Source organism: Ctenopharyngodon idella, chromosome 18 (genome assembly GCF_019924925.1).
Source record: "Ctenopharyngodon idella isolate HZGC_01 chromosome 18, HZGC01, whole genome shotgun sequence".
NCBI lineage: Eukaryota > Metazoa > Chordata > Actinopteri > Cypriniformes > Xenocyprididae > Ctenopharyngodon > Ctenopharyngodon idella.
The window spans coordinates 4,168,318-4,194,083 of record NC_067237.1 but is presented as its reverse complement, the minus strand read 5'-3'; the positions used below and the strand labels follow the sequence as shown (position 1 = coordinate 4,194,083).

The 25,766-nt window shown below is 35.7% G+C and overlaps 1 protein-coding gene and 1 long non-coding RNA gene across 3 annotated transcripts; one reads left to right on the top strand and one right to left on the bottom strand.

Annotated features, from left to right (window-relative positions):
• LOC127500012 (uncharacterized) lies at positions 1–16,694 on the bottom strand. Of its 2 annotated transcripts, XR_007926234.1 has the most exons (7): positions 16,552–16,694; positions 16,422–16,470; positions 14,495–14,557; positions 5,625–5,739; positions 2,426–2,478; positions 570–736; positions 1–234 (listed from the first exon to the last, which is right to left on the bottom strand). It is a non-coding gene; the product is annotated as an uncharacterized LOC127500012 (long non-coding RNA). The 2 variants fall into 2 exon arrangements; XR_007926235.1 differs by lacking the exons at positions 16,422–16,470; positions 16,552–16,694 and adding an exon at positions 15,182–15,213 and having other exon boundaries at positions 570–2,478.
• eif3m (eukaryotic translation initiation factor 3, subunit M) lies at positions 16,694–25,766 on the top strand. Its single transcript, XM_051870797.1, has 11 exons — positions 16,694–16,862; positions 17,547–17,679; positions 17,766–17,904; positions 17,993–18,116; positions 19,615–19,709; positions 19,793–19,876; positions 19,967–20,066; positions 20,159–20,240; positions 24,490–24,633; positions 24,730–24,790; positions 25,592–25,766. Exons 1-11 carry the CDS (start codon positions 16,821–16,823, stop codon positions 25,713–25,715), a joined length of 1,128 nt encoding a protein of 375 aa, XP_051726757.1. The 5' UTR covers positions 16,694–16,820; the 3' UTR covers positions 25,716–25,766.

Below are 25,766 nucleotides of genomic sequence, written 5' to 3'. Positions count from 1 at the left end.
TTACTCTTAAGCTGTTTATTGATTTCTTTCCGCAGTTACAAAAAATTAGATATTACACGTAAACATATCTATGCATAGATCATCTGTTCTTTTTCTTCTGCGCTTTTTCCTGTTGTGGCGGTTAGCAAACAGCGTTGCAATACCACAAGCGCCCCCTTCTGGATTGGAGTATGGATCATTTGTGACTGACTGTATTTGTCGTCTGAATGCATGCAGCTGTAACGCTCCAGTCTCCTAGACACAGTTAAAAATGATATGATCAATAAGTCATAACAACATATGTTTTTACATTACTTAAACTCATCAAAATAAGTTAAGCAATTTTCAACTTGTTTTAATAAGTTATAGAAGATTCAACTCATTTAAGTAAGTTTAATATAATTTAAGTTGAAATGACTTGTACAGCCAAGTTGATTGTACTTAGTTTAAGGCAGCAACTTTAAAAAAATTTAATTACTCAGGGTATTTCTCAATTTGTTCTAGGCTTAGGTTCAGTCTCAATGAAGACTGTCATACAGTCTTGTGAAGTAATTTTAGTCTAGTAAGCTATCTGAGTAACCCTTCTTTACCTCTTCACCCATGGACATCTGGAGTGCTTGTCTGAAAATGTATGAACTCCACTTTGTGAGAACTCTGGAGGTGTACGACTGAGACAGAGTCCAGCAGAGCTGATTCCTCAATCCATGCATCATCTGTTTTATAACAGCCAAATAATGGGGAATTCCTCACTGGAGACCTGAAGACCATGCCAAAAAGCAACCAGATTTCACATGGCATTTGTATATACTTGTGTCCTGCAGTGCTCTGCTCTTTGTACATAATTAAAGTAAGACTGTGATGGACCGGCCATCCATCCAGGGAGTTTCCGGCACAAGACGCAGCATTCTTCTAGCCATGCTAAAATACACAAAATAGTAACAGCTGACACGAACACACACTACACACAGCACTCAACGTACTCACTTTAGTTGAATAAATCTTTAGAAGTGCAGAACTTAATGAATTTGCATAATAAAATAATATAAAGATAGATTTGAGAGTGAGAAACGTGCCATGTAACACAGCCTCTTATACCCATTGATTAATTATATTTAGTGGAGCTCTTTGTGATGTATTAGTTAATAGCCAAGGCCATCGAAAGGTTAGAGGTCTCAAAGAGGTAATTTGACTGAATAACATTCAATAACTCCCTGTTTGCATACAGTATAGCAGATGAGATGAACTTCAATAAAGAGTCAAGACATCCAAGAAAATGACAACTTCTTTGTACTTAATTATAAATTGCTTGTTGTATTCCTTGTTTGCAAGTCGCTTTGGATAAAAGTGTCTGCTAAATCAATAAATGTAAATGAAAGAAAGAAAGAAAGAAAGAAAGAATAATGAGCTGAAAAATTACACTTGTCTTCAGCTGAAATGAGTTTGTTTCATCACTGATGAACTTTGAAACATTGACAGTTATTGAACTAAATTAAGCTGAATAATGACACAATTTCCTTCTGTAGAGCTGCTGCCGGTTTACTGCTGAAATTTTATTTGTTTCATAATTGATGAACTTTTTGCAACACTGACCTTGGCTGGGCTTGCTTGTTTGTTTTTTAATAACAACAAAAAATTTATATTTTTGGCAGATGTAAAAGCCCTTTCACACCAAAAGTGAAATGAATAAGCGTCAGGCTGAAGGAAATGCATATTTGCACCTGTACAGTAGAGGGTGCAGCTCAAACAAACCTTTCAGCTGTGCCGCCATTCTGGATTAAAGAAGAATAGGATACAGGAGAAGGAAGTTCAACACTCTTATTTGAAGGTCAGCAGCAAAGACATTGGTTAATAAAGTGAGATTAAATACATAAAGTGTATTTGTGTAATTTAATATAGTTAATTATAACAGGTTTGCGTAAAATTCTGAGATTGCATTTCACTGTTTTTATCCATTTTGAGGAATACTGAATGTTTTTGTGCAAGTGAGATGAGTAAATGCATGTTCACATTTAGTCTAGAACTACCTCTGCAATCCAGATTTCTCTCAATATGGGGACAGGAGAGCTGTCAGTCCATGTGAAAAAGTAACTTGCGTTACTTATTTGAAAAAGTAACTTAGATATTTTGTTGTAAACTGAAAAATGCGTTACTTTACTAGTTACTAAGAAGTAATCTGATTACGTAACTCAAGTTACTTGTAATGCGTTACCCCCAACACTGACACTGACAGCTATTGAACTGAAGTGAACTAAATTAAGCTCAATATTGTTATTTTCCTGTTTATTTCTGTGAAGCATGCTTTAATAAAATTACTTTAATAAAATGTGACACTTGCATTTACGGTTACGTCACAGAGGGCTTGGGATCAAAAAATCCGAAAAACTGAAGCATTCATGGGCACAAATATTACAACATCTCAAAAAACAACATCACATGTTACACTTACCGATATAAGCTCTGCAATGTCTTGTAACAAAGGAAATACCCTTTTCAAGAATGCTGCAAAGAAGAAGGGAAAAAGAGAGAAAAAGAAAATAAAGGAAGTGTTCCATAAAACAGGCAAAGCATTTCATAATCAAGTGACTAAATGCATCAAAAGGTCGACAAAGGTCAAAGCCAAAACATGTATGGTGAAATACTTGGTGTGTTGAAAAATAATAAAAACATATGATGAATAATATCAGTATTGATAAGTTTTGCATGGAAATTATTACTACTGCTTGTTTTCAGGATTCTTGGGATTTAAAGATTGAAATGAGATTTCTGTCATCATACTCACCCTCATGTCATTCATCACATATTTGTAATAAAACCTGAGAGAGTCCATTAACCCAAAACTTTGACAGTTCATAAAGACTTAATGAATTATGAAGTTTAGCCTTCTGAAGAGACACAATTGTTTTATATTTATATTATGAACATATTTAATTTAGGCTTTTATTAACATATAAATATTGATCAATGCACATACATTCTCATGTCACACAAGCATGTTTGAGCTTAGGTTTGTTCTTGTGTGCAGTGTTGGAGGTAACGCATTACAAGTAACGTGAGTTACATAATCAAATTACTTTTTTAAGTAAGAAGTAAAGTAACGCATTGATTTACAATAATTACAACAAAATATCTGAGTTACTTTTTCAAATAACTCAAGTTGCTTTGTTTTCCCATGTATTGATTGACAGCTCTCCTGTCCCCATGTTGAGAGAAATCGGGAGTAAGTGATGATGTTATTGTAGTTCTAGACTAAATGTGAACATGTGTTTACTCATCTCACTGGCACAAAACAGATTCAGTTCTCCTCAAAATGAATAAAAACTATGAAATGCAAATTTTAAATATTATGCAAACCTGCAATAAATAAATGTTAAATTATACAAATATACTTTATGTATTTAATCTCACTTTATTAACCAATGTCTTTGCTTCTGACCTTTGATGATCCAATTCAACCATACTAATGAGCAAAATTGTTTCATTTTTTTTTATTATTGCTAAAGAGTGTTAAACTTTCTTCTCCAGTGTCCTATTCTTCTTCAATCCAGAATGGCAGCACAACTGAAAGGTTTGTTTGAGCTGCGCCCTCTACTGTACAGGCGTAATTATACATTTCCTTTAGCCTGAGGCTTATTCATTTCACTTTTAGGGCCCTATCATACAGCCGGCGCAATGTGACGCCAGGCGCGATGCAAGTGTTTTTTCCTAGTTTCAGCCGACGCAGATATCATTTTCATGTCCAGTGCCACATTGTTTAAATAGCAAATGCACTCACACCCATCTGTTCGCCCATGGGCATGCTGGTCTGAAAACGAGGTGTGTTCAGGCGCATTGTTGGCGTGTTGCTATTTTGAGGCAACTGAAAACCGACTGCACCATTGACCAACTAAAACCTGGTCTAAAGTCAATGGTGCAGTATTTTTTTGTTATTTAAAGGGTGTGTTAGTAATATGCGCCTATAGGCGGGTGCACAACACACGTACACTCTGCTTGTTACACACGCAGGGACGCGCAGCAGCACACAAACATGCCAAATATTAAAAATGTATTTAAACTGACTCGTCAGGTTGAGGGTGTCTATATTACGGCATGTAAATAGCAAATCCGCCATGGTGCAAGCGCGCCTGGCTTTTAAAGGGAATGAGAGATGACAGTCTGATTGGTTTATTGCATGTTACACCCAAAACACACCCATTACTCAATAAGAGACTAGGTACAACCCTTTTAGACCATGCGTCTCGCACGCAGACCATTTTTTCCGTCGTTAAACTAGCAAAAGTGGATTCGGACAAGCCCTAAGTGCACCTGCACCATGTACTTCAGACCATGTGCTTAGATCGTTAAAATAGGGCCCTTAGTGTGAAAGGGCCTTTACCTTTGCCAAAAATATAACTTTGTTGTTGTTGTTGTTGTTATTAAAAACAAGCAAGCCCAGCCCAGGTGAGAAAAAGAAACGCAAAAGTTATATAACGCATTACTTTCCATAAAACGTGACACAATTAGTTACTTTTTAACACAATATTGTAACACATTACTTTTGAAAGTAACTTTCCTCAACACTGCTTGTGTGTCAAGCAAGTGAGGTTGAGCTTCAGCTGAGCTTTGATGATCAATGTTTGCATATGAAGAAAAGCCTAAGTTAAACTGTTCATCATATAAAGCGATCATGTCTCTTCAGAAGACTTGAATTAAACTGCTGGATTCATATGGGGTACTTTTACAATCTCTTTTTGAAGCAAAGTTTTGGTGGAACAGAAAAAGTTCAAAAGTTCAAAAGTTTTATAGGTTTGGACCGACATGAGGGCGAGTAATTAATGACAGAATTTTCATTTTTGGGTGAACTAATCCTTTAAACAGAATTCAACTAAGGCTATAGCTTCAGTACATAACTCATCTCACAAGAGTGATCAGACTTGCCTCATGGACAATAGAAGAGGGAAAAAAAAAAAAGAAAAAAAAAGTATTTTTTACACTGAAGTAAAGATGCAAACTATATCTGGACAGCAGAATACAGACATGAGAGTGCACTCTTTTGACATGGGTCATACAGTGCTGCCAATTTAGGGATTTTGTCGCTAAATCCCCTTTTTGAGACTTTTTTCAAAAGCCTAGCGACAAATCTAGCAACTTCTTGGATAAACCTTATCTAGATTCCGTGACTTGCCCACTGATCTATAGTTATATTAATATAGATCAGTGGACTCGCCAGTGTGACATCATCTAGAGACATTTAGCGACCAGTTTTAGCTACTTTCAGCTGAAAACAATTGGCAACACTGGGGCCATAAGCAACCACCTAGAAACCACCTAGAACATAGAAATACGTTTTTTTCTGATGAGCAATTATTACTGGAAGATCAGATGGAATCTATCAGCACAAACAACCAGAAAAGCAGAATTTTCTGTCTTTGGCTCCTTTACAAATACACCTCATCAAGTAAACAATGAAATGAAACCCCACCTACAACATTTTGAACATTTAGTCATTGATCCATTTCTAATGGTGTGAATGTACAAGAAAAAAAGGGAGGTTAGGAAGGTTTATGGAGGGATTTTTCACTAAATGTATATCAAAGATCAAGTGGTTCTCATTGAGTGATTTTAAACTTGCACAAGAGTGCGTTTCTTAAAGTGTGCTTTGAGCTGACCTGCAGATAGTTTATGGGATGAGTGAGATTATCCAGGGTCTATCGGACTGAAGAGATTGCATCTCCTCATAGATAAAATCATAGTACAATCACCACAGCAACAGATAGGAGGATCCTAAAAACAGAAACACAAATCACTAAAGTTATTATGCTCTCATCATGAATACATCTCTTTCCATCACATGTCCCTTTGTGTCATGTTGAAAACAAAATGATCTGGCATGAGAGCAGATAACAGAACCGAATACACTGTTTTAGGGGCCGTTTACACAACATCATTTTTCAACTAAAAATGGAAAACTTTTTATGCATTTTGACCGTTCATTTACACGACAACAGTGTTTTGGGGGCCTGAAAATGCAAGCTTTTGAAAACAGGTTTCAAAGTACAGGTTTTTAAAAATGATACCATTAGCATCTCTGTGTAAACTACAAAAACACGAATTCGTGAAAACGGTGGAGTCATAAGCATACACATCATGTACTCAGACTATAGGCGTGTATTGTTTCTTTACAAAGTGACATCGCCAACAACTGGATCTGTGTGAACGGTGATCATTTTGACCACGTTGTCATCTGTACGTGAAAAACACAAAGGAAAAACTTTTCCATTTTTAGTACATCATTGTCCTGTAACTGTACCCTATATACCCAGAAGAACATCAAAAGGAAAAGCATGCCTATAGATCCTCTTTAGACAACTTCATGTCCATGGGGTTAGTGGAGTGTGAAGCGCCTGGTTCTTGTGGTTTTTCCTTTTGGTATGTTCATCATCAGGTCATCTTAGCTTTGTGGTGAAAGACTGCTATCTATATGTCTGTGCAACTGCAGGTGCATGTGAGTCAGTCCACAGAGGCCAAAAGGTCACAGATCAGCTGAGTTACAGTAAAGAAATCCACATCTTCACTGTTACACACCCACCACACAAAGTATGAGACATTCCATGTGAACTCGGACAGGGAAATCATTCCGTGTGATTTTATCATTGCACATTCTAAACAGAAAATTGGGAAATAGTGGATGTTGTCAGATCAAACACTCTGAATATCACCATCACTTTGAGCACTCAAAAAAAATATTTAGGCCTAAATTTAAGATGTAGCCTATGTATTTGAATAGCATATACAATTTCCATCTATTTGGATAGTAATAATACTAATAAACTGAATGTGTTTTAAATACACAATATTCAGGTTTATATATGTAGTATCAATAAATCATATTTTTTCAATCTCATACATTTTAACTAAATTAATATTGCTTGCTCCACAGCTAGTCATATTGTATCCATGGTCATAATTTTTAGCTGAATAAATGTGTTTTCAAAATTATGCTGATTCTATGCAATTTGAATAAATGCCTTTTGATTTATTAGTACAATAGATGCAAATAGTTAATAATAAACTATGTCAAGGGTTTTTTTGTTGTTGTTTGTTTGTTTGTTTTTCATTTATGTATGACTGACAAATACTGTGTAATCCAAATGGATGGAAATTTTATATGCAATTCAAATACATAAATCTTAAATTTAGGCCTATATATTTTTTGAGTGTGATATCACACTGATAAAAATGATTCTGTGGGGAAGTAAATACAGAATACAAAATGCAGAATATATAAAAATACAGAAAAAAAAAATGTAATTTCTACATTTAAAAAGTTAGTTCAGGCAAGAATTTTTAAAAAAGTAAATTCTATATTAGTACTCAATTCAAGCTTGTAGAAATTAAAGCTTGAACTTATGAGTATATTTTACTTGGAATTCTTTGTTATGTTTACAATGATTCTTTGAATAAATATCAGAGTTATAAAATTAAGTAAAACCTACTCAACATTCTGATACTGGTGTTCCCATCACGCACTGGGGCATGAAACTTTACAGTTTTTTTTTCAATTGCTAACAAGCATTTACCAATACTTAAAGTATTTTTTCTAAACTCTTAACACAGCAACGCACATACATCACACAATTAGCCAAATAGTTAATTTTCTGCCCAAAACCATATTTTGTTAGATAAACACAAACTCTACATTTCAAAATGCTAAAAACCTTTTTCAACACATACTAACTCTACCAAAACACAGCAAACCTGATTCAAAATAGAGTTTTCTATCCAACATGAACATATAGTCAATCAAAGCGCAATGACTGTCAAAATTGATGGCATTACGAAAACTGCATTACTGTCATGTTTCAGTTCTACCTGCAGAAAACATGAATTCCATAGTTTTTAAAATTCAGTTTCCTTTTACTGCAGTAAAAGTATAATGCATGTATGCCATTCTACATTTTTGGTTGAGTGTTGAATGTGTGCATTCTTGGCAACAGAAGTAAGTCATTATTTTATAGAATGTACAGTAGAAAAAGAAAAGAAGAAAGTAACAGAATTGCTCAGGGCAGCTACTGGTCAAATGAGTCCCCTATACAGAACTTCAGTTGCCCCCTTGGTTGAAATCTCTGTCTGGGGGAGGGTGTGTGGTGTTGATGTTGCTCCCATAGAGGGTGGGATGGTGTCCCCTTGGTAGCTAGTGCCCTATGCAGACCACATATTTTGTAAATATGGAACAGTGGTAGTGTAAAGCTTTTACTGAAATGAAAACATGAAATTGCTGCCAATGATCAACAACAAATCCAACATACATTGTCTTTGGTTATTATGGAAGCTTTTTTTCCACCACAGAATAAAGCATAAAAGATAAATATAAGACTTTTTATCAAAAATATTTTTTATTTTGCAATTGTGAGTTTACATCTCACTTTTTCTTCTCAGAATTGTGAGATATAAACTAGGAATTGAGAGAAAAAAGTCAGAATTGTGAGATAAAAAGTCACAATTACCTTTTTTTGTATTTTCTATGCATGGCAGAGATAAGCTTTCATAGGTTCCACATGTGTAAGGGGGAAAACCATAGAGATGCGCAATCCAGCACACATTCTTCCTCCTCTCCCATACCTCTTCTTCTCCCTTGTCCTGATCCAACCATTCCCTCTCCTTCATCTATTCCTCTCCCTTACCCAGATAATATTTTCTCTCTGCTCCTCTGTGTTGTTCTTCACACACACTGAACAAATCCGATTCAAAGAGTCCTATTTTACTGTGTGTCCATGTAATGAAATTAAATTCAACACCTGACTATGCCTCCAACTGAAATTGGAATCTGCTATTTCTAAATATTTAAGTGATCTGCTAATTCAAAATGCTTATCAATTGTTTTAGTATTTTTTATATTTTTTTCCAGTACTTTTCCAGTACTGCTGTTCTTGCAAAATTATAGGTTTTATCCTATATTTAAAGGGTTAGTTCACCCAAAAATGAAAATTCTGCCATTAATTACTCACCCTCGTGCCATTTAACACCCGTAAGACCTTCGTTGATCTTCGGAACACAAATTAAGATATTTTTGTTTAAATCTGATGGCTCCGTGAGGCCTACATAGGGAGCAATGACATTTCCTCTCTCAAGATCCATAAAGGTACTAAAAACATATTTAAATCAGTTCATGTGAGTACAGCGGTTCAACATTAATATTATAAAGCAACGAGAATATTTTTGGTGCGCCAAAAAAAACAAAATAACGACTTATTTAGTGATGGCCGATTTCAAAACACTGCTTCAGGAAGCTTCGGAGCGTAATGAATCAGCGTGTCGAATCATGATGCGAATCGCATGTCAAACCGCCAAACTGCTGAAATCACATGACTTTGGCGCTCCGAACTGCGGATTCGACACGCTGATTCATAACGCTCCGAAGCTTCCTGAAGCAGTGTTTTGAAATCGGCCATCACTAAATAATTCGTTATTTTGTTTTTTTTGGCACACCAAAAATATTCTCGTCGGTTTATAATATTAATATTGAACCACCGTACTCACATGAACTGATTTAAATATGTTTTTAGTACCTTTATGGATCTTGAGAGAGAAAATGTCATTGCTCCCTATGTAGGCCTCACGGAGGCATCGGATTTCAACAAAAATATCTCAATTTGCGTTCCGAAGATTAACGAAGGTTTTACGGGTGTGGAACGGCACGAGGGTGAGTAATTAATAACAGAATTTTCTTTTTTGGGTGAACTAACCATTTAAAGATTGGAACATTAGGTCTTCATTTCTGACTTGCTGTGTTTAAGCATTTGCAAATAAGATTAGAAAGATCCATGATTTTGGTATGGGGTAAGCTTATATGAAAAGAAAATGTAAGCATTTTAGAAACATGTTAATAGACTGCATTTTGTGTGAAAACGACATGAATTGTGTTAATGTATGGCCACAACAGACGGATGTTCTGCTAAATGTGTTTAGAGTTTTGAAAATGTAACTACAGATTGGACAAAAGTATGTTAGCAATTAAAAGAAACTGTAATAAGGTTGCATTTTTCTCTGTTTTCTAGTTGTATTTACACAGTTTTATCATTGATTTTGTTATTAGGTTTAGTAACTTAGGGTTTTGTGACATATGGAGTTCATTTTCAACTCAAAATGACCCATTCATACTCAAACTATCCACTGATTCTTACCGTTATTGTGTATTGTGTACCAAGTATTTGTATTCGGTTAGGTACCTCATTACCTATATTGTGTAGATATGTCTTTCAAAGTATAACACGAAATCTATTTTGTTGTTTATTTAAATGTTTTTAAGTAAACCATACACTTTAAAAGCATGGCTTAATTCAGTGCTACATTTTTTTGAGCAAAATTAACAAAGAGTGAGTAAAATGTATTTGAAACAGAATATTGCAAAGTAAACTTCAAATAAGTAGAAATTACTCAACAAACTCTAACAGGCCAAGTTAAATTTACTTATTCTCTTTGTTAATTTTACACAACGTAGATAAGTAGATTTTACTTAATCCCATATATGTGAAATTTATTTTTAAAATATTAGTGCAAAAACTTTTTTATCAAGTAAAAATTAAGTAAAAAGATTTTTTTTCAGTACATAGACTCATAATAACACTGGACTTAATACTGGACACTGGTCCAGAATAAAACGCATGCCAACAGGAATATTGAGTTTACACACTGTGCTTGATACATCACAACACTATTCACAATAGAAAATGGGATTTTTTGATTTGCAGAATTTTACTACTATTACCGCACCTTAAAGAACTATTTTCTAATGAGTCAAAAAAGATAAACAACCCTCAAACTCACTTGTAAGTCAGCAGTTTGAATCAGACTCAGTTACTGACACAACTGACACAACACTCCTTGAGTGAAGCATGAATCATTATTCATTTAGAGTCGATCCAAAATGAACCAAGACTTAGAAATATTTAATTTTTTAAATCATTTAACTCATTAAAAAATTCTAATATTTTATATATATATATATATATATAAAATTCAAACAGGCATAAACAGTGATATTTAGAGGTGAATTCCTGTAAATTGGGACAGATTTTGCCATTTTGGAAAAAATGTCCCAATTATCCTGAATTAACCCTATGGTGCAAATGCGATCAGGATCACTGGACTGACAGCATCAAATTGGAAGTAATGTGTATTAAACAGCTGCAACTAGAAAACAGTAGTTTATAAAACTAACATTATCACAGCAGTGACTGTTGCTAAAGCAAGAAGATGTGCAATCAATGAACTACAGCTCTATTAGAGGATTATGCAATTTTTCCATTTGGCTCCTAAACGTTTCATTTTAGGAACTGATGGCTCTGTAATCTTTTTTTTTTTTTTTCATCTGGGGCCCTGCTTTGACATTTCAGCTTAATGTCTCAATGACAGAAAGGTCAGTTTTTACTTCTTCATGAAGGACAGACATGTCCAGTGACTCATAAAACATTTCCAGCAAGAGAACACACTCACTCCATTCCTTTAAAGGGTTAGTTCACCCAAAAATTTAAATTCATTAATTGCTCACCCTCATGTCGTTCCAAACCCATAAGACCTTCGTTCATCTTCGGAACAAAAACGAAGATCTTTTTAATGAATGTGGATACTGTTGCGTAAACGCACACTGACGATTAACATTTTGTAAATAAAGTGGTAAAATATGGGTTCTTTGCACAAACAAAGCACTCGCGTCACTTCATAAAACTGAGGTTAAACCACTGGAGTCACATGGATTACTTTAATGATGTCTTTACTACCTTTTTGGGGCTTGAAAGTGGAAGTTGCGCAAACTGTCAAGGGATGGAAAGCTTTCAGATTTCATCAAAAAGATCTTCATTTGTGTTCCGAAGATGAGCAAAGGTCTTACGGGTTTGTGACGACATGAGGGTGAGTAATTAATGACAGAAATTTAAATTTTGGGTGAACTAATCCTTTAACTAACAGGATTGTTACCTTAGTCATCTTACAGACGTATAAACATGTTAAAGAGAATTGCTCCAGCAACCTCACACATACAGTACACACACTTTCCAAGGAAACCTCCTGTGGTGCCAATGCACAATGCAGATTGGAAACTGTAATAATTCAGAAACTGCCATAATATGATTCATTATACTCTTACATCATTCCCCTACGCACTCTTAAAAATAAAGGTTCTTTACTGGCATCTTTAACAGAACCTTTAACATCCATGATACCTTTTCAATGCAGAAAAGTTTTTATAGTGGAAAAAGGTTCTTTAGATTATTAAAATGTTCTTCACAATAAGAAAAAATGGTTCTTTTAAGAACTGCTCACTGAAAGGTTCTTTGGGAACCAAAAATGGCTGCAAAAACTCTTTTGGAACCTTTATTTTAAGAGTGTTTTTAAGTGGCCATTTGTCCCACATTCCTGTCCATCCCCCGTCTGTTCCTGTACTAGAATCAAGTCACCCGGCCGGGGTGTGTGTGATTCGCTCAGCCATGGCACTTTCTGATGAGGTCAATGACCTTGCTGATAGAGGAGAACGGTCCTGATACAGGGAGGAGAGGAAGGCGGTAACACAGACTGTGGGAACCGGAGTGTGGACTGTCTATTTTGTATCTATTACACTAAATAGAAAAGCATTTTTATCACAACACAAAGAAATCATCAAAAAGAGCCAGGAGCATGGCGTAAAACTGTCCTTCTATTGGTCTGTCAATCTGGGGTGTGTTTCCCAAAAGCATCATTAGCCAACTTTGGTTTCAAGTTCCAGCATACTTCAGTGACTTGGTTCTTTCTGAAATCAGTTCCAGCGAACATTCGCAAACAACCTGGAAACAAGTTGTGTGGTTTGGAACAGTTCTCCATCTGCGTACTTTCTTGTTAGTGGCTGATGTCCTGTACACTATACGAGCAGAAACATATTCATGTGGATAAATACTGAAAAAAAAGTAAATAAATAGAAATGGTAGCAAAAAAAAATATTTTTTATTATAATTAGACGCCAATTCCATCATTGAATCTTATCAATTTAAAAAAAAAAAAAAAAAATCTCTTCGATGTTTATCCAACACAATCTTATGACACTCTTGAGACTATATGTATTATCTGTCTGTCTATCTATCTATCTATCTATCTATCTATCTATCTATCTGTCTGTCTGTATGTCAATCTATCTATCTATCTATCTGTCTGTCCATCTATCTGTCTGTCTATCTATCTATCTATCTATCTATCTATCTATCTATCTATCAACCTATCAATCAACCTATCTATCTGTCTGTCCATCTATCTATCTATCTATCTACCTATCAATCAACCTATCAATCAACCTATCTATCTATCTATCTATCTGTCTGTCTGTCAATCTGTCTGTCAATCTGTCCACCTATCTGTCCGTTTATCTATCTATCTATCTATCTATCTGTCCATCTACCTATCAGTCTATCTATCTGTCAATCTATCTATCTATCTATCTGTCAATCTATCTATCTATCTCTACCTATCTATCTGTCTATCCGTCTTCAAAATCAAGATTTAAAATGTTCTGACGTCAGGACAAATAATAGTGCAAATAAATTCAATAAAAAAATCAATTAAAATAATCTTTGTTGTTTTTGAAACTATGGTTCCATCAGTTTTGGCTTGTGACACAAGTGGAATGTTTTAAGTGCCATTAAAATTGAAAATTGATTAAAAGTGTTCAGCAGTTTTAAAACTACAGTTGTCTTTGATCAATCGCTGTTATTTCCTCTATCTCTCAAGGTTTCCACATTCTCTCTGGCATTGCGTGGATCTCACTCATGTAACTTGGTCTGTATCTATGACCGCTCCCTGTGACTCAATGTGAAAAGTCAACCACACAGACTCAACATCATCAAATTGAAACTTTTATACGATTTCAGAACCATCAGTGAATAATCCTGAAAAGCCCCTACACTCTTACACTTTTAGGGAACACACTTGTCAGTGATGCAACTCTTTGAGTATGGTCTGTTGTTTTGTTTTTGTTTTTTGTTTTTTTCAAATCACAAAGACATAGGAAACATAATTTCATTATTCCATGTTTCATGTTTAGCAAGATATTACATATAAGAGCAGTAACTCCAGCCAGACACTGGTGTATTTGCTCATTCAGACAGCTTTACAAGATCTACCTCCTGTAGCCACAGCTCTCAAGAGAAAAACAGTAAGGAAAACCCTCATAGCACTTAAAAGATATATTGAATTCCCAGAAGAAATATCCAAGAATTGCCTTGACCTGTAAGACATGCATAAATCCCTGGATAGGAATACAAGTCAAGGTGGTCCCATACTGGTGCTCGAAATGTAATACTATCATCTAACTTTCAAAAGACCATCACCCTTGTTGTTTTATGTGTCCAAGGTCAGGTTGGCTTTAATCTTTTAATTGCAAGATTGATAACCGGATGTTGGAAGAATTACACAGACACTGAGATAGAGCTTGTTTAGGGCCAGATGACTTATGTGACTCATAAACTTTAAACCCAGAATGACCTGTTGAATGCAGAATACTGAAGCTTTTACATACCTTATGCTTGAATTCGGTGCTAGTAATTCCTCTTTTCGTAAGAAATGCAAGCATGATGTGTGCCTAAAGGGTAAAAAATGTAAGCAATGCATTAAACACAGAAAATAATGCTGAACTGCTAAAGCATGTGGGTGTTCATCATAGCTATAAATGGAAATGAGAGATTTTAAAGAATCTTTCTTATTAAAGAAAGTTCATATTTTCCTTGCTATGGTGCACTCACAAAGTTTTTCCCTCATTCAGTATTTTTTTTATACTTAAAAGGGTTTTAACACACAAGAAGCTTGAAAAGAAAAGAAATAAGAAAATAATTAGGTCTACTTTTGATATGTAGCATTAGTCAATAAAAATAATAATATGTTATTAACGAGAGACTACAAAAAAACCATCTTCCAAACCATATATTTACTTTACCCAGATACACTTTGATAAACCTATAATAATGGTTTATATTTTTAGAGCCGGGACGGCTTTCATGGGAAATTGCACACATACGTCGTTCGCCCGTGCGTGTCACTTCAAATCCGTAGCTTCACAGAGAAAAGGGGCTGAAGCTAAAAGTTTTTTGTCACAATGAATGAGGAACAATTAACCATGGATAATTCAAAACGGCACACCTCTGTGTAATCACCGTTTGTAAAAACAGAAAAACCTTAATTTATTTGTCCATCCGCTCTGATAAAATACCTGTTTCTGTGTAGCTACACCGGCGCCTTGACCCACATTCTTCCGCGCAGAGGAGCAGAGCCGAAGCACAACCAAAAAACAATGTTCTTCCGCGAAATGCATGCAGTTTTAATTTTTAATCGCTAGAGGGCCACAAGTTACATAGCGTAGCTTTAAGATCGTGTTGGTTCACTGACATGAAATTTAAAGGGTTAGTTCACCCAAAAATGAAAATAATGTAATTTATTACTCACCCTCATGTCGTTCTACACCCGTAAGGCCTTCATTCATCTTCGGAACACAAATTAAGATATTTTTGATTAAATCCGATGGCTCAGTGAGGCCTGCATTCAAAGCAATGACATTTCCTCTCTCAAGATCCATAAAGGTACTAAAAACATATTTAAAACAGTTCATGTGAGTTCAGTAGCTCTACCTTAATATTATAAAACGACGAGAATACATTTTGTGCGCCAAAAAAACAAAATAACGAGTTTTCAACAATATGGGCCGATTTCAAAACACTGCTTTGGAGCTTTACGAATCGAGTCAGTATGATTCGGATCTCCTATCAAACGGCTGAACTTCTGAAATCACATGACTTTGGCGCTCCGAGTCACTGATTCGATTCGCAAAGCTCCGAAGCAGTGTTTTGAAATCGGCCCATCACTATATTGTTGAAAAGTCGTTATTTTGTTTTGTTTTTTGCTCACAAAAATATTCTCGTCGCTTTATAATATTAAGGTAACTACTGAACTCGCATAAACTGTTTTAAATGTTTTTAGTACATTTATGGATCTTGAGAGAGGAAATGTCATTGCTGTGAATGCAGGCCTCACTGAGCCATCAGATTTAATCAAAAATATCTTCATTTGTGTTCCGAAGATGAATGAAGGCCTTACGACATGAGGGTGAGTAATAAATGACATTATTTTCATTTTTGGGTGAACTAACTCTTTAAATAAATAAACATAAAATAAATAAATAAACAAACAAATTAGATTAAAATAAACTAACATTTATATATAATAAATATAGCCTATAACGGTACAGTACTAGTGAGTAGACAAAAAAACGTAATCACGTAACTTAATCTAAATATTTTTCAAATAATATTTAACACATAGCCCTAATTATAATATTATACATAGCTGCCTTTTTAATTTTAGGATGGGGGTCCCTCACATGAAGATAATCATTTTTGGGGGCCCGTTTCTTCTCAAAGATTGTTATGCCACACCTTTGTGGACTATGAACTTACATTGTATGAAGCTCCATTAATTTTATGAAGATCTTTCTTTTGTGTTCCACTGAGAGAGAAAAAACAGCATGTGGATTAGAAAGACGTGGAGGTCAGTAAAAAATTACATCAATTTTAATTTCGTTATTACTGTCAATATTGTAGTTGTGTTCCCTGAAGAACAGCCAAAAGATAACGATTAAGCTAATTTATTTTATATGTTTAATTCCTTTACAATATCAAAGCCACTAACGTATCCCATTAAAGAGCAAATCGTCACTTCACAGCTTTGCGGTCCCTTTAAGTCTGTGACCCGGAAGTACGTTAACATCACCGGCAAATGTACAGATTCTCTTCCGGCCTGTGAACCTAGGCTGCGAGCGTGGATTCTTATCTGTGCTCTTAAAATAATAAAAAATAATGAGTGTCCCGGCGTTTATTGATATAACGGAGGAGGACCAGGTATGTTTAAGTAATCCACAAGCAGTTATGCGTCGTTACACATGTAATTCAGCCAAGTAAAGGCCTGTGGTTTAATCATGCTTTCAGATGCTAACATCTGTTAGCATTTAGCTGGTCTCCATACAACGGATTTGTTCAGTGATAATGATTTCAACAGGCAGAAAGAAGTTAATATTTGTGCATATTTATGATTATACATGTGTTTGAGGTGGCGTTGAGGCAGATACTCCGTTTCTTAATGTCAACAGGAAATTGTGAAGCATAAGTCACGCATCTGTTGTGTTAGTGACAACAGAAATCTCACAACCCACAAATATTACAGTTTATAACCTACTATGTCTTAAGGGGCTGGATGCTGTTTGGTCAGGCGTTCACCTTGATATTGTCTGAAAATTTAGTCCTGACCATATTCCTACCCTTAATCTAACCCTACCCATTTGTTATCCCTAAAATCAGGGAAAAGATAGGTGAATAATACTGATGTTAAAACACCTAACCCTGGTTGTAAGCCTAAACTTGACATAAACTGTAAACTTGTCCCTCAGATATAATTGGTTGATTGAAATGTTTTTCCAGGAACAAAAATGTTGCACTTGGTGAAGTCACATTCACCTTGATCAGACATCATGCAGGTGTTTCCTGATGTGGTTTCGTTATTATATTAATTTCTTCATTCATTTGTAGGCGTCAGAGCTCCGGTCCTATCTGAAATCTAAAGGAGCTGAGATCTCTGAGGAGAATTCAGAAGGAGGCCTCCATGTTGATCTGGCACAGATCATTGAAGCCTGTGACGTCTGCCTCAAAGACGATGACAAAGGTACGAAATAGCTGAAGTTAGAGCTTTGAAGCCTACATGTAGTATGCAAAAAATACAGTTTAATCACTCTCTGGCTTCTTCTGCAGATGTTGAGAGTGTGATGAACAGCATTGTGTCCCTGTTGCTGATTCTGGAGACAGAGAAACAGGAAGCACTCATTGAAAGTTTATGTGAGAAGCTGGTGAAGTTCCGTGAGGGTGAACGGCCCTCGCTCAGGATGCAGCTGTAAGTGTTTTCATTCAGTTGTTGAAATAACTTGCAATCTATTTTTTTCTAGTCTTGTTTATTTGCTTATATTAAACTCTTTGTTCAGCTTGAGCAATCTGTTCCATGGTATGGATGAGAACACACCCGTGAGGCACACTGTGTACTGCAGTCTGATTAAAGTGGCAGCCACCTGCAACGCCATTGCGTTCATTCCTACAGAGCTGGACCAGGTATGGACATCGGCGCGATGCAGAATGGATAAGAGTTTTTCCTCTCCTGCACTTAATATACACAAGGGCCCGGTTTCACAGACAGGGCTTAGGCTAAGCCAGGATTAGGCCTTATTTCAATTAGGGCATTTAAGTAGCTTTTATAAACATACCCTAGAAAAAAAACATTATTGGTGTGCATCTTGAGACAAAACAATGGCTCTGACATATTTTAAGATATGTCAGTGCAAGTTGTTTTCAGTTCAAACATGCATTTTAGTCTAGGACTAGCTTAAGGCTTGTCTGTGAAGCCGGGGGAAGATGTTTGGGTGAATCTCATGAACTATCAATGAATGTCCAGTTCTTATTTCAACACAAAATTCACACAAAAAGCAAGTAATTAAGCCTTCTTTCCCCAGCTGTAGCCTACTGTTAATTGCATACATAAATAAATACATTATATATTTAGATACATTTGTACAAAATGCTACATGCTGTATACTGTAAGATGAAATGGTGTCCTGTAGGGCTGCTCGATTATGGCAAAAATCATAATCACGATTATTTTGGTCAATATTGAAATCATGATTATTGGTGGCTGATATGATAAGTCTTATTTTGTGATATGAGTAATTTTAAATATCAGTGAAATTTCACAATTATCGATCTTCAGCAAAAACTAATACTAGGTTAACTAATGTAAGTAAAAGGTCCTCGAAACAGTACAGAAGACAAGTGAACAGACAGCAATGCAATAAGAACAAAGAAACTAATTACAAACAAAACAGAAATACAACAGAACAAAAATACAAATTAGGCCTAAATAAACATTGCTTTAGGCTTTTCAAGAAGAGCTAGCAGTGGTATTCAGATAAGTAACAGACAACAGAAATTGAATAAAGTAATCAAATGTAAAATAACACTGCTTTATAATTTAAATATAGATTTATTTGTATTAAAACTACAGAATTATTCATTCAAGAGCAGCAAGGGATTTTATCTTTGTTTTGTTGTTTTATTAACATTAATGACTGCAGACGATTTATTAGGCTGCTGTCACTTTAAGAGCTTATGCACGGATCCAATATACTGTTAGGACACACACATTTTCTTTCCCAACTGTTTACATTCACTTAAGACATAACCCACTGTGTTTACGAGGATACTCGCCAGAATGGCATTTCAACACATTTTAACATCCCATCAGCAACTGAGTAAAACCAAGTCCAGTCCCACCCTACGTTTTTTCAATAATCAGTTACACTCTGATGTGCATCACAATATGGAAGAAAAGACTGTTTCATCATGACTCCAATTAAAGTATTTTATTTTTAATATGTATATTTGTTTTGTTTTGGAGGATTTCTTTGTGAAGTTAACCTATATAGCCAATATTATCTTTAACCTTCCAACTGCTAATTTCTCTTAGTTCCACTGTATTGATGTAATTAGGAAACACTTCCTGAATGCAATAAAAGTAAAATCGTGAAGCATGATTGGTGTTTTGTGTCTTTTGCAGGTGCGGAAGTGGATCACAGACTGGAATCTGAATACGGAGAAAAAACACACTCTGCTCCGTCTGGTGTATGAAGCGCTGGTCGACTGCAAGAAGAGGTACCTGCTCTCCAAGACTTTAGGTCAGCTGTGTCCAGGGATTGTGGGTTTTGCTCATTTGACCTTTCTCTTGTCTCTCTCAGTGAAGCTGCAGCCAAAGTAATGGTGGAGTTGCTGGGCAGTTACACAGAGGACAATGCTTCACAAGCTCGAGTGGATGCACACAGGTATGACATTCTCTTTTCACTTCCACTGTTTCATTCGCTCAGTTTTGATCTGTTGTCTTAGTGATTAACATATACGGCCTGCTCTCCCAGGTGCATCGTCCGCGCCCTGAAAGACCCAAACACCTATCTGTTCGACCATCTCCTGATTTTGAAACCGGTGCGTTTCCTGGAGGGAGAACTCATCCATGATGTAAGAAAAGACATTTTTTATAAACATATTTTTATATTACATCATTATATATGTATAAAGCCTCTGGAGAAAATGCCTTTTTCTCCTTCCAGCTCCTCACTATCTTTGTCAGTGCAAAGCTTGCCGCGTATGTGAAGTTTTACCAGAGCAACAAAGACTTCATCGAGTCTCTCGGTGAGTACAGTCTGAAGGGCTTTACATGATTCATAATCATAACACCGTGTCCTAACCAGATGATAAAAGGTATCTTTTGAATGTCAATCAGAGTTTTTATCCTAACCAGCCGCAACAGTGATATGTGACGATTCTATTTTAGAAATTTCTATTTCTGCGATGTTGCGGCTGGAACAACAAAAGTATGTCACTCATAATCTCATGTACTGTTTATGTGCTTTATTTATTGTTAAAAGTTTCTAATGTGAGTTTGAATATCATTTTACGTGACTTTTATAGCCATATTGAAAGCGACATTGGGTAATTCACCTCAGATCTTGAAAATAAATTTAAAGGAAACTAGAACATTCAAAGTGTCAACTTGGTATAAGCAAACAAGTCTATTCTATGACACAGACCGTTTCAGTCGCTCGGTATGTATTTTTAATGTTAAAATGGTTAATATTTACTGGCTACTGTATTATGATTGAAATTGCAAAATTATATTAATAGTAATAATAATAACAATAATACTAAAAGCATTAACAACTTTTATTATAACATGTATTGTAATATAATGTATTATTATGATTAAATACTCAATTTTTTATAGTACAATGATATGTATTATTGCAATACTAAGATATTTCATTAATTTTATAAAATAAAACATTTTTTAAAATTTGGGGGTTTTATAATGGTTATGTAATATTCTAAAATGATAGATATATATGGTTTTTTTTGTTTTGTTAAATGTATAACTTGGAATCAAACAATATACAGGTGCTGGTCATATAATTAGAATATCATCAAAAAGTTGATTTATTTCACTAATTCCATTCAAAAAGTGAAACTTGTATATTATATTCATTCATTACACACAGACTGATATATTTCAAATGTTTATTTCTTTTAATTTTGATGATTATAACTGACAACTAAGGAAAATCCCAAATTCAGTATCTCAGAAAATTAGAATATTACTTAAGACCAATACAAAGAAAGGATTTTTAGAAATCTTGGCCAACTGAAAAGTATGAACATGAAAAGTATGAGCATGTACAGCACTCAATACTTAGTTGGGGCTCCTTTTGCCTGAATTACTGCAGCAATGCGGCGTGGCATGGAGTCGATCAGTCTGTGGCACTGCTCAGGTGTTATAAGAGCCCAGGTTGCTCTGATAGTGGCCTTCAGCTTTTCTGCATTGTTGGGTCTGGCATATCGCATCTTCCTCTTCACAATACCCCATAGATTTTCTATGGGGTTAAGGTCAGGCAAGTTTGCTGGCCAATTAAGAACAGGAATACCATGGTCCTTAAACCAGGTATTGGTAGCTTTGGCACTGTGTGCAGGTGCCAAGTCCTGTTGGAAAATGAAATCTGCATCTCCATAAAGTTGGTCAGCAGCAGGAAGCATGAAGTGCTCTAAAACTTCCTGGTATACGGCTGTGTTGACCTTGGACCTCAGAAAACACAGTGGACCAACACCAGCAGATGACATGGCACCCCAAACCATCACTGACTGTGGAAACTTCACACTGGACCTCAAGCAATGTGGATTGTGTGCCTTTCCTCTCTTCCTCCAGACTCTGGGACCCTGATTTCCAAAGGAAATGCAAAATTTACTTTCATCAGAGAACATAACTTTGGACCACTCAGCAGCAGTCCAGTCCTTTTTGTCTTTAGCTCAGGCCAGACTCTTCTGACACTGTCTGTTGTTCAAGAGTGGCTTGATACAAGGAATGCGACAGCTGAAACCCATGTCTTGCATACGTCTGTGCGTAGTGGTTCTTGAAGCACTGACTCCAGCTGCAGTCCACTCTTTGTGAATCTCCCCCACATTTTTGAATGGGTTTTGTTTCACAATCCTCTCCAGGGTGCGGTTATCCCTATTGCTTATACACTTTTTTCTACCACATCTTTTCCTTCCCTTCGCCTCTCTATTAATGTGCTTGGACACAGAGCTCTGTGAACAGCCAGCCTCTTTTGCAATGACCTTTTGTGTCTTGCCCTCCTTGTGCAAGGTGTCAATGGTCGTCTTTTGGACAACTGTCAAGTCAGCAGTCTTCCCCATGATTGTGTAGCCTACAGAACTAAACTGAGAGACCATTTAAAGGCCTTTGCAGGTGTTTTGAGTTAATTAGCTGATTAGAGTGTGGCACCAGGTGTCTTTAATATTGAACCTTTTCACAATATTCTAATTTTCTGAGATACTGAATTTGGGATTTTCCTTAGTTGTCAGTTATAATCATCAAAATTAAAAGAAATAAACATTTGAAATATATCAGTCTGTGTGTAATGAATGAATATAATATACAAGTTTCACTTTTTGAATGGAATTAGTGAAATAAATCAACTTTTTGATGATATTCTAATTATATGACCAGCACCTGTATAATATAACCTAAATAATATGTGACCTGTGCTGGCAAAATGAGTCGGAATGCACACAGGCTAATTATGAGCTTCAGACAAGACAAGTGGAAAATGTCAGTTTTGGTCGAATTTATCTTTATTTATACGTTTTCTGAGAGTACCACCTTTCCTTTGACAATGGAAAATGCTGTTCTTCTCTGCTCGCTTCTGGACGACTGGCGCTTCTCTCAGCACAAGTTTGTTATCGTTGTAAAGTGCACCATTTCAACTTTGTGAATATTCATATTCATGAGTCTGAACTGATGAAATGTGATTTTCAAACTCATGCTGATGTAAACAAAGCGATCTTACTAGCGCTGACTGACAGATCTGAATCGCGCGCACAAAATATGCCTCGGCACGTGATCTAGATATACACAGAGTTACAGTATTTCAGAAAATCTTGGCGAGTATTCACGCAAACATTATGTTGTAAGTGAATGTTTGCTTAATTTTGGGGGAAAAACATCTGAAGTGTAACATTATATTGGATCCATGTGATAGTAGGTCTAAATATATAGTCTGTCTGTTTCATTAATGTTAATCAAACGATTGTGGAATCATGGGGAAAAAAGTTGAATATATATTTTTCCTATAGATATGGGTTTTGTCTTGGTTTGTGCCAAATTTGTTATTAACAGGGATTTTCAAGGTATGCTAGGTGATTTTGTTTTGGAACCTTCAGAAAACTTTAACTCGTTTTCTTCTCAAAATTGACTTTGCTGACTCTATCGACTTCAAACAGGTGTAGCTCATTTTTCGTCTGATTCCAACAAATCAAACATCACTTTGAAGGTTTTTTTTAATAGAGAATGAAAAACTCATTTTTTAAATTTGCTCCTTACGACTCATTTTGCCAACATAGGTCACATATATTTTGAACATTTTTAATCCGCGTAAAAGAGAGGCATTTATTTTGTGCTGTAGATTAACTGTATAACTAGTATAATAATTATAAGTTGTGTAGCTACTGTTAATTAGTGTTAAGGAGTGTTGCTTCGTATTTAAAATAACATTTTAATAAAATGTAATTTCTGTTCTGTCCATTGCTGCTCATCTTTTATTTGTTTTTAAATGCACTGGACTGTTCAGGCACGCACACGCGTCTGGAGTCTGTGTTGCTGTGGTGTCGCTGGACTGATGGAATTTGAGTCTCAGCAGTTTTGTTTCTTTTAAAAGGCAAACGTTAATTAGAGCAAAATCCTCCCTGCCATTGACCAGCGACAGCCAATTCAGACTAGTCCTGATGAAGTGTTGATCTAACAGTGAGCTGTTCATCCGCTGCACCTCCCTCTGAACCCTAAAGGAAATGCCTCATTGGCCTTCTACTCATTTTGATTATTTTATAATTAATATAAACAGATTTTCTGTTGAGAGGGTGAAACTATTTACAGTCGACGTCAGCAGGAATCTTTTTTTTATCTACGTCAATAACAAAACACCGCAGGTGAATAGGGTAAAAACAATATCCAGTTGATTGATTGTGATTTGTGATACTAGTCTGAAACATGTTATGAAAAGCCAAATAGCCCAAAATATCATTTTTTTCCCATTCATTTTCTCCATCAGAAGTTTGCAAATGATCTAATTGAATCAGCAACTGTAAAATTTTGTTTATTGAAATATATTATAAATATTCAGTCAATGTAGAGTTTAAATTACATTGTTATTCATAATGCAAAAACTGCCAGAGAATGTCAGTCATTTATTTGCAACAATGTTTTAAGAAAAAATGTTACTAAGTGCTACTGTAGAAATCTCTTCAGTGTCATCACATGACTTGTTCAATGCACAGTCAGGTGGCATAACTGTGCTTTAAGGATCGAACTGAATTCTGAATGCTTCGTTGTTTTCAGGTTTGTCTCATGAGCAGAACATGGCAAAAATGAGGCTGTTGACGTTCATGGGCATGGCGGTAGAGATGAAAGAGATCTTATTTGACACCATGCAGCAGGAGCTGCAGATCGGTGCTGAAGATGTGGAGGCCTTTGTTATTGATGGTATGTAAAATGAATGTTAAAAAAGCTTATTGGACAAAAAAAAAAAAAAAAATCATATGCTTCTATACATATTGTGTTTTTCCTGTGAATTTCTAGCTGTTCGGACCAAAATGGTCTATTGCAAGATCGACCAGACACAGCGGAAGGTTGTGGTGAGGTAAGTCAGCAGTTTCTTTCCATTTCCATTTTTCTGTTTCTCATTTCAGACGAGTTGAAAACACACTCAAAACAGAGGTTCTCAATTCCAGTCCTAATAAAATGCAGTTTAATAAAATAGATTATTTTCGTATTAAAGAGGGCATATGATGCTATTTTAAAAGGTCATTATTTCGTTTATTGGGTGTAATAGAATAGGTTAACATGCTTTAATGTTCAAAAAATACATTATTTTTCACATGCCGCACATTATTGCAGCTGCTCTATTCCTAGTCTGTGTGAAACACACTGATTTCTGAAAAGCCCAGAGTGCTGTGATGGGCCAGCTGACCCAGTGCATTGTGATTAGCCAAACACCTCAAGCGTGGCAGAAATTTAACGCCACTTACCATAACCACAAGCTTCCAACACTTCTAAAGCAATTGTAAACACAAAGTTAATAATCTTGTCAGTTTTACCATATCAGTTCTAACCAGAATCAGATTCTGTAAATGTGGATGCGTTTGCCAAAAGCGTCATTGGCCAACTATGACGGCAAGTTCCATTGAATCATGTTGTAATGACGATACTTGTGGCCATAGTTGGCTTTGGGAAATGTACCCCAGATCCAGACATTAATCATAAAGTTTAGCACTTTAAAATGACAATTTAATTCAATTAATAGTAACTTAATATTTATATTTCAGGACTGGAATTGAGAATCACTGCTCTAAATGCTCTAAAGGAATGTATTGATATTTGTATTGTTAAGCAGTAGTAGTAAATCCACCTGATGTTTGTGCTTCTGTCTCACTTCCTGTAGCCACAGCACACACCGCACTTTTGGCAAACAGCAGTGGCAGCAGCTCTTTGACACGCTGAGCTCCTGGAAACAGAATCTGGCTACCGTAAAGAGCAGCCTTCAGACGCTCTCTCCCACTGCCTGACACAGCAGGTTCAGTTTTTATATACATCTAATAAAAGACTCATGAAGACCA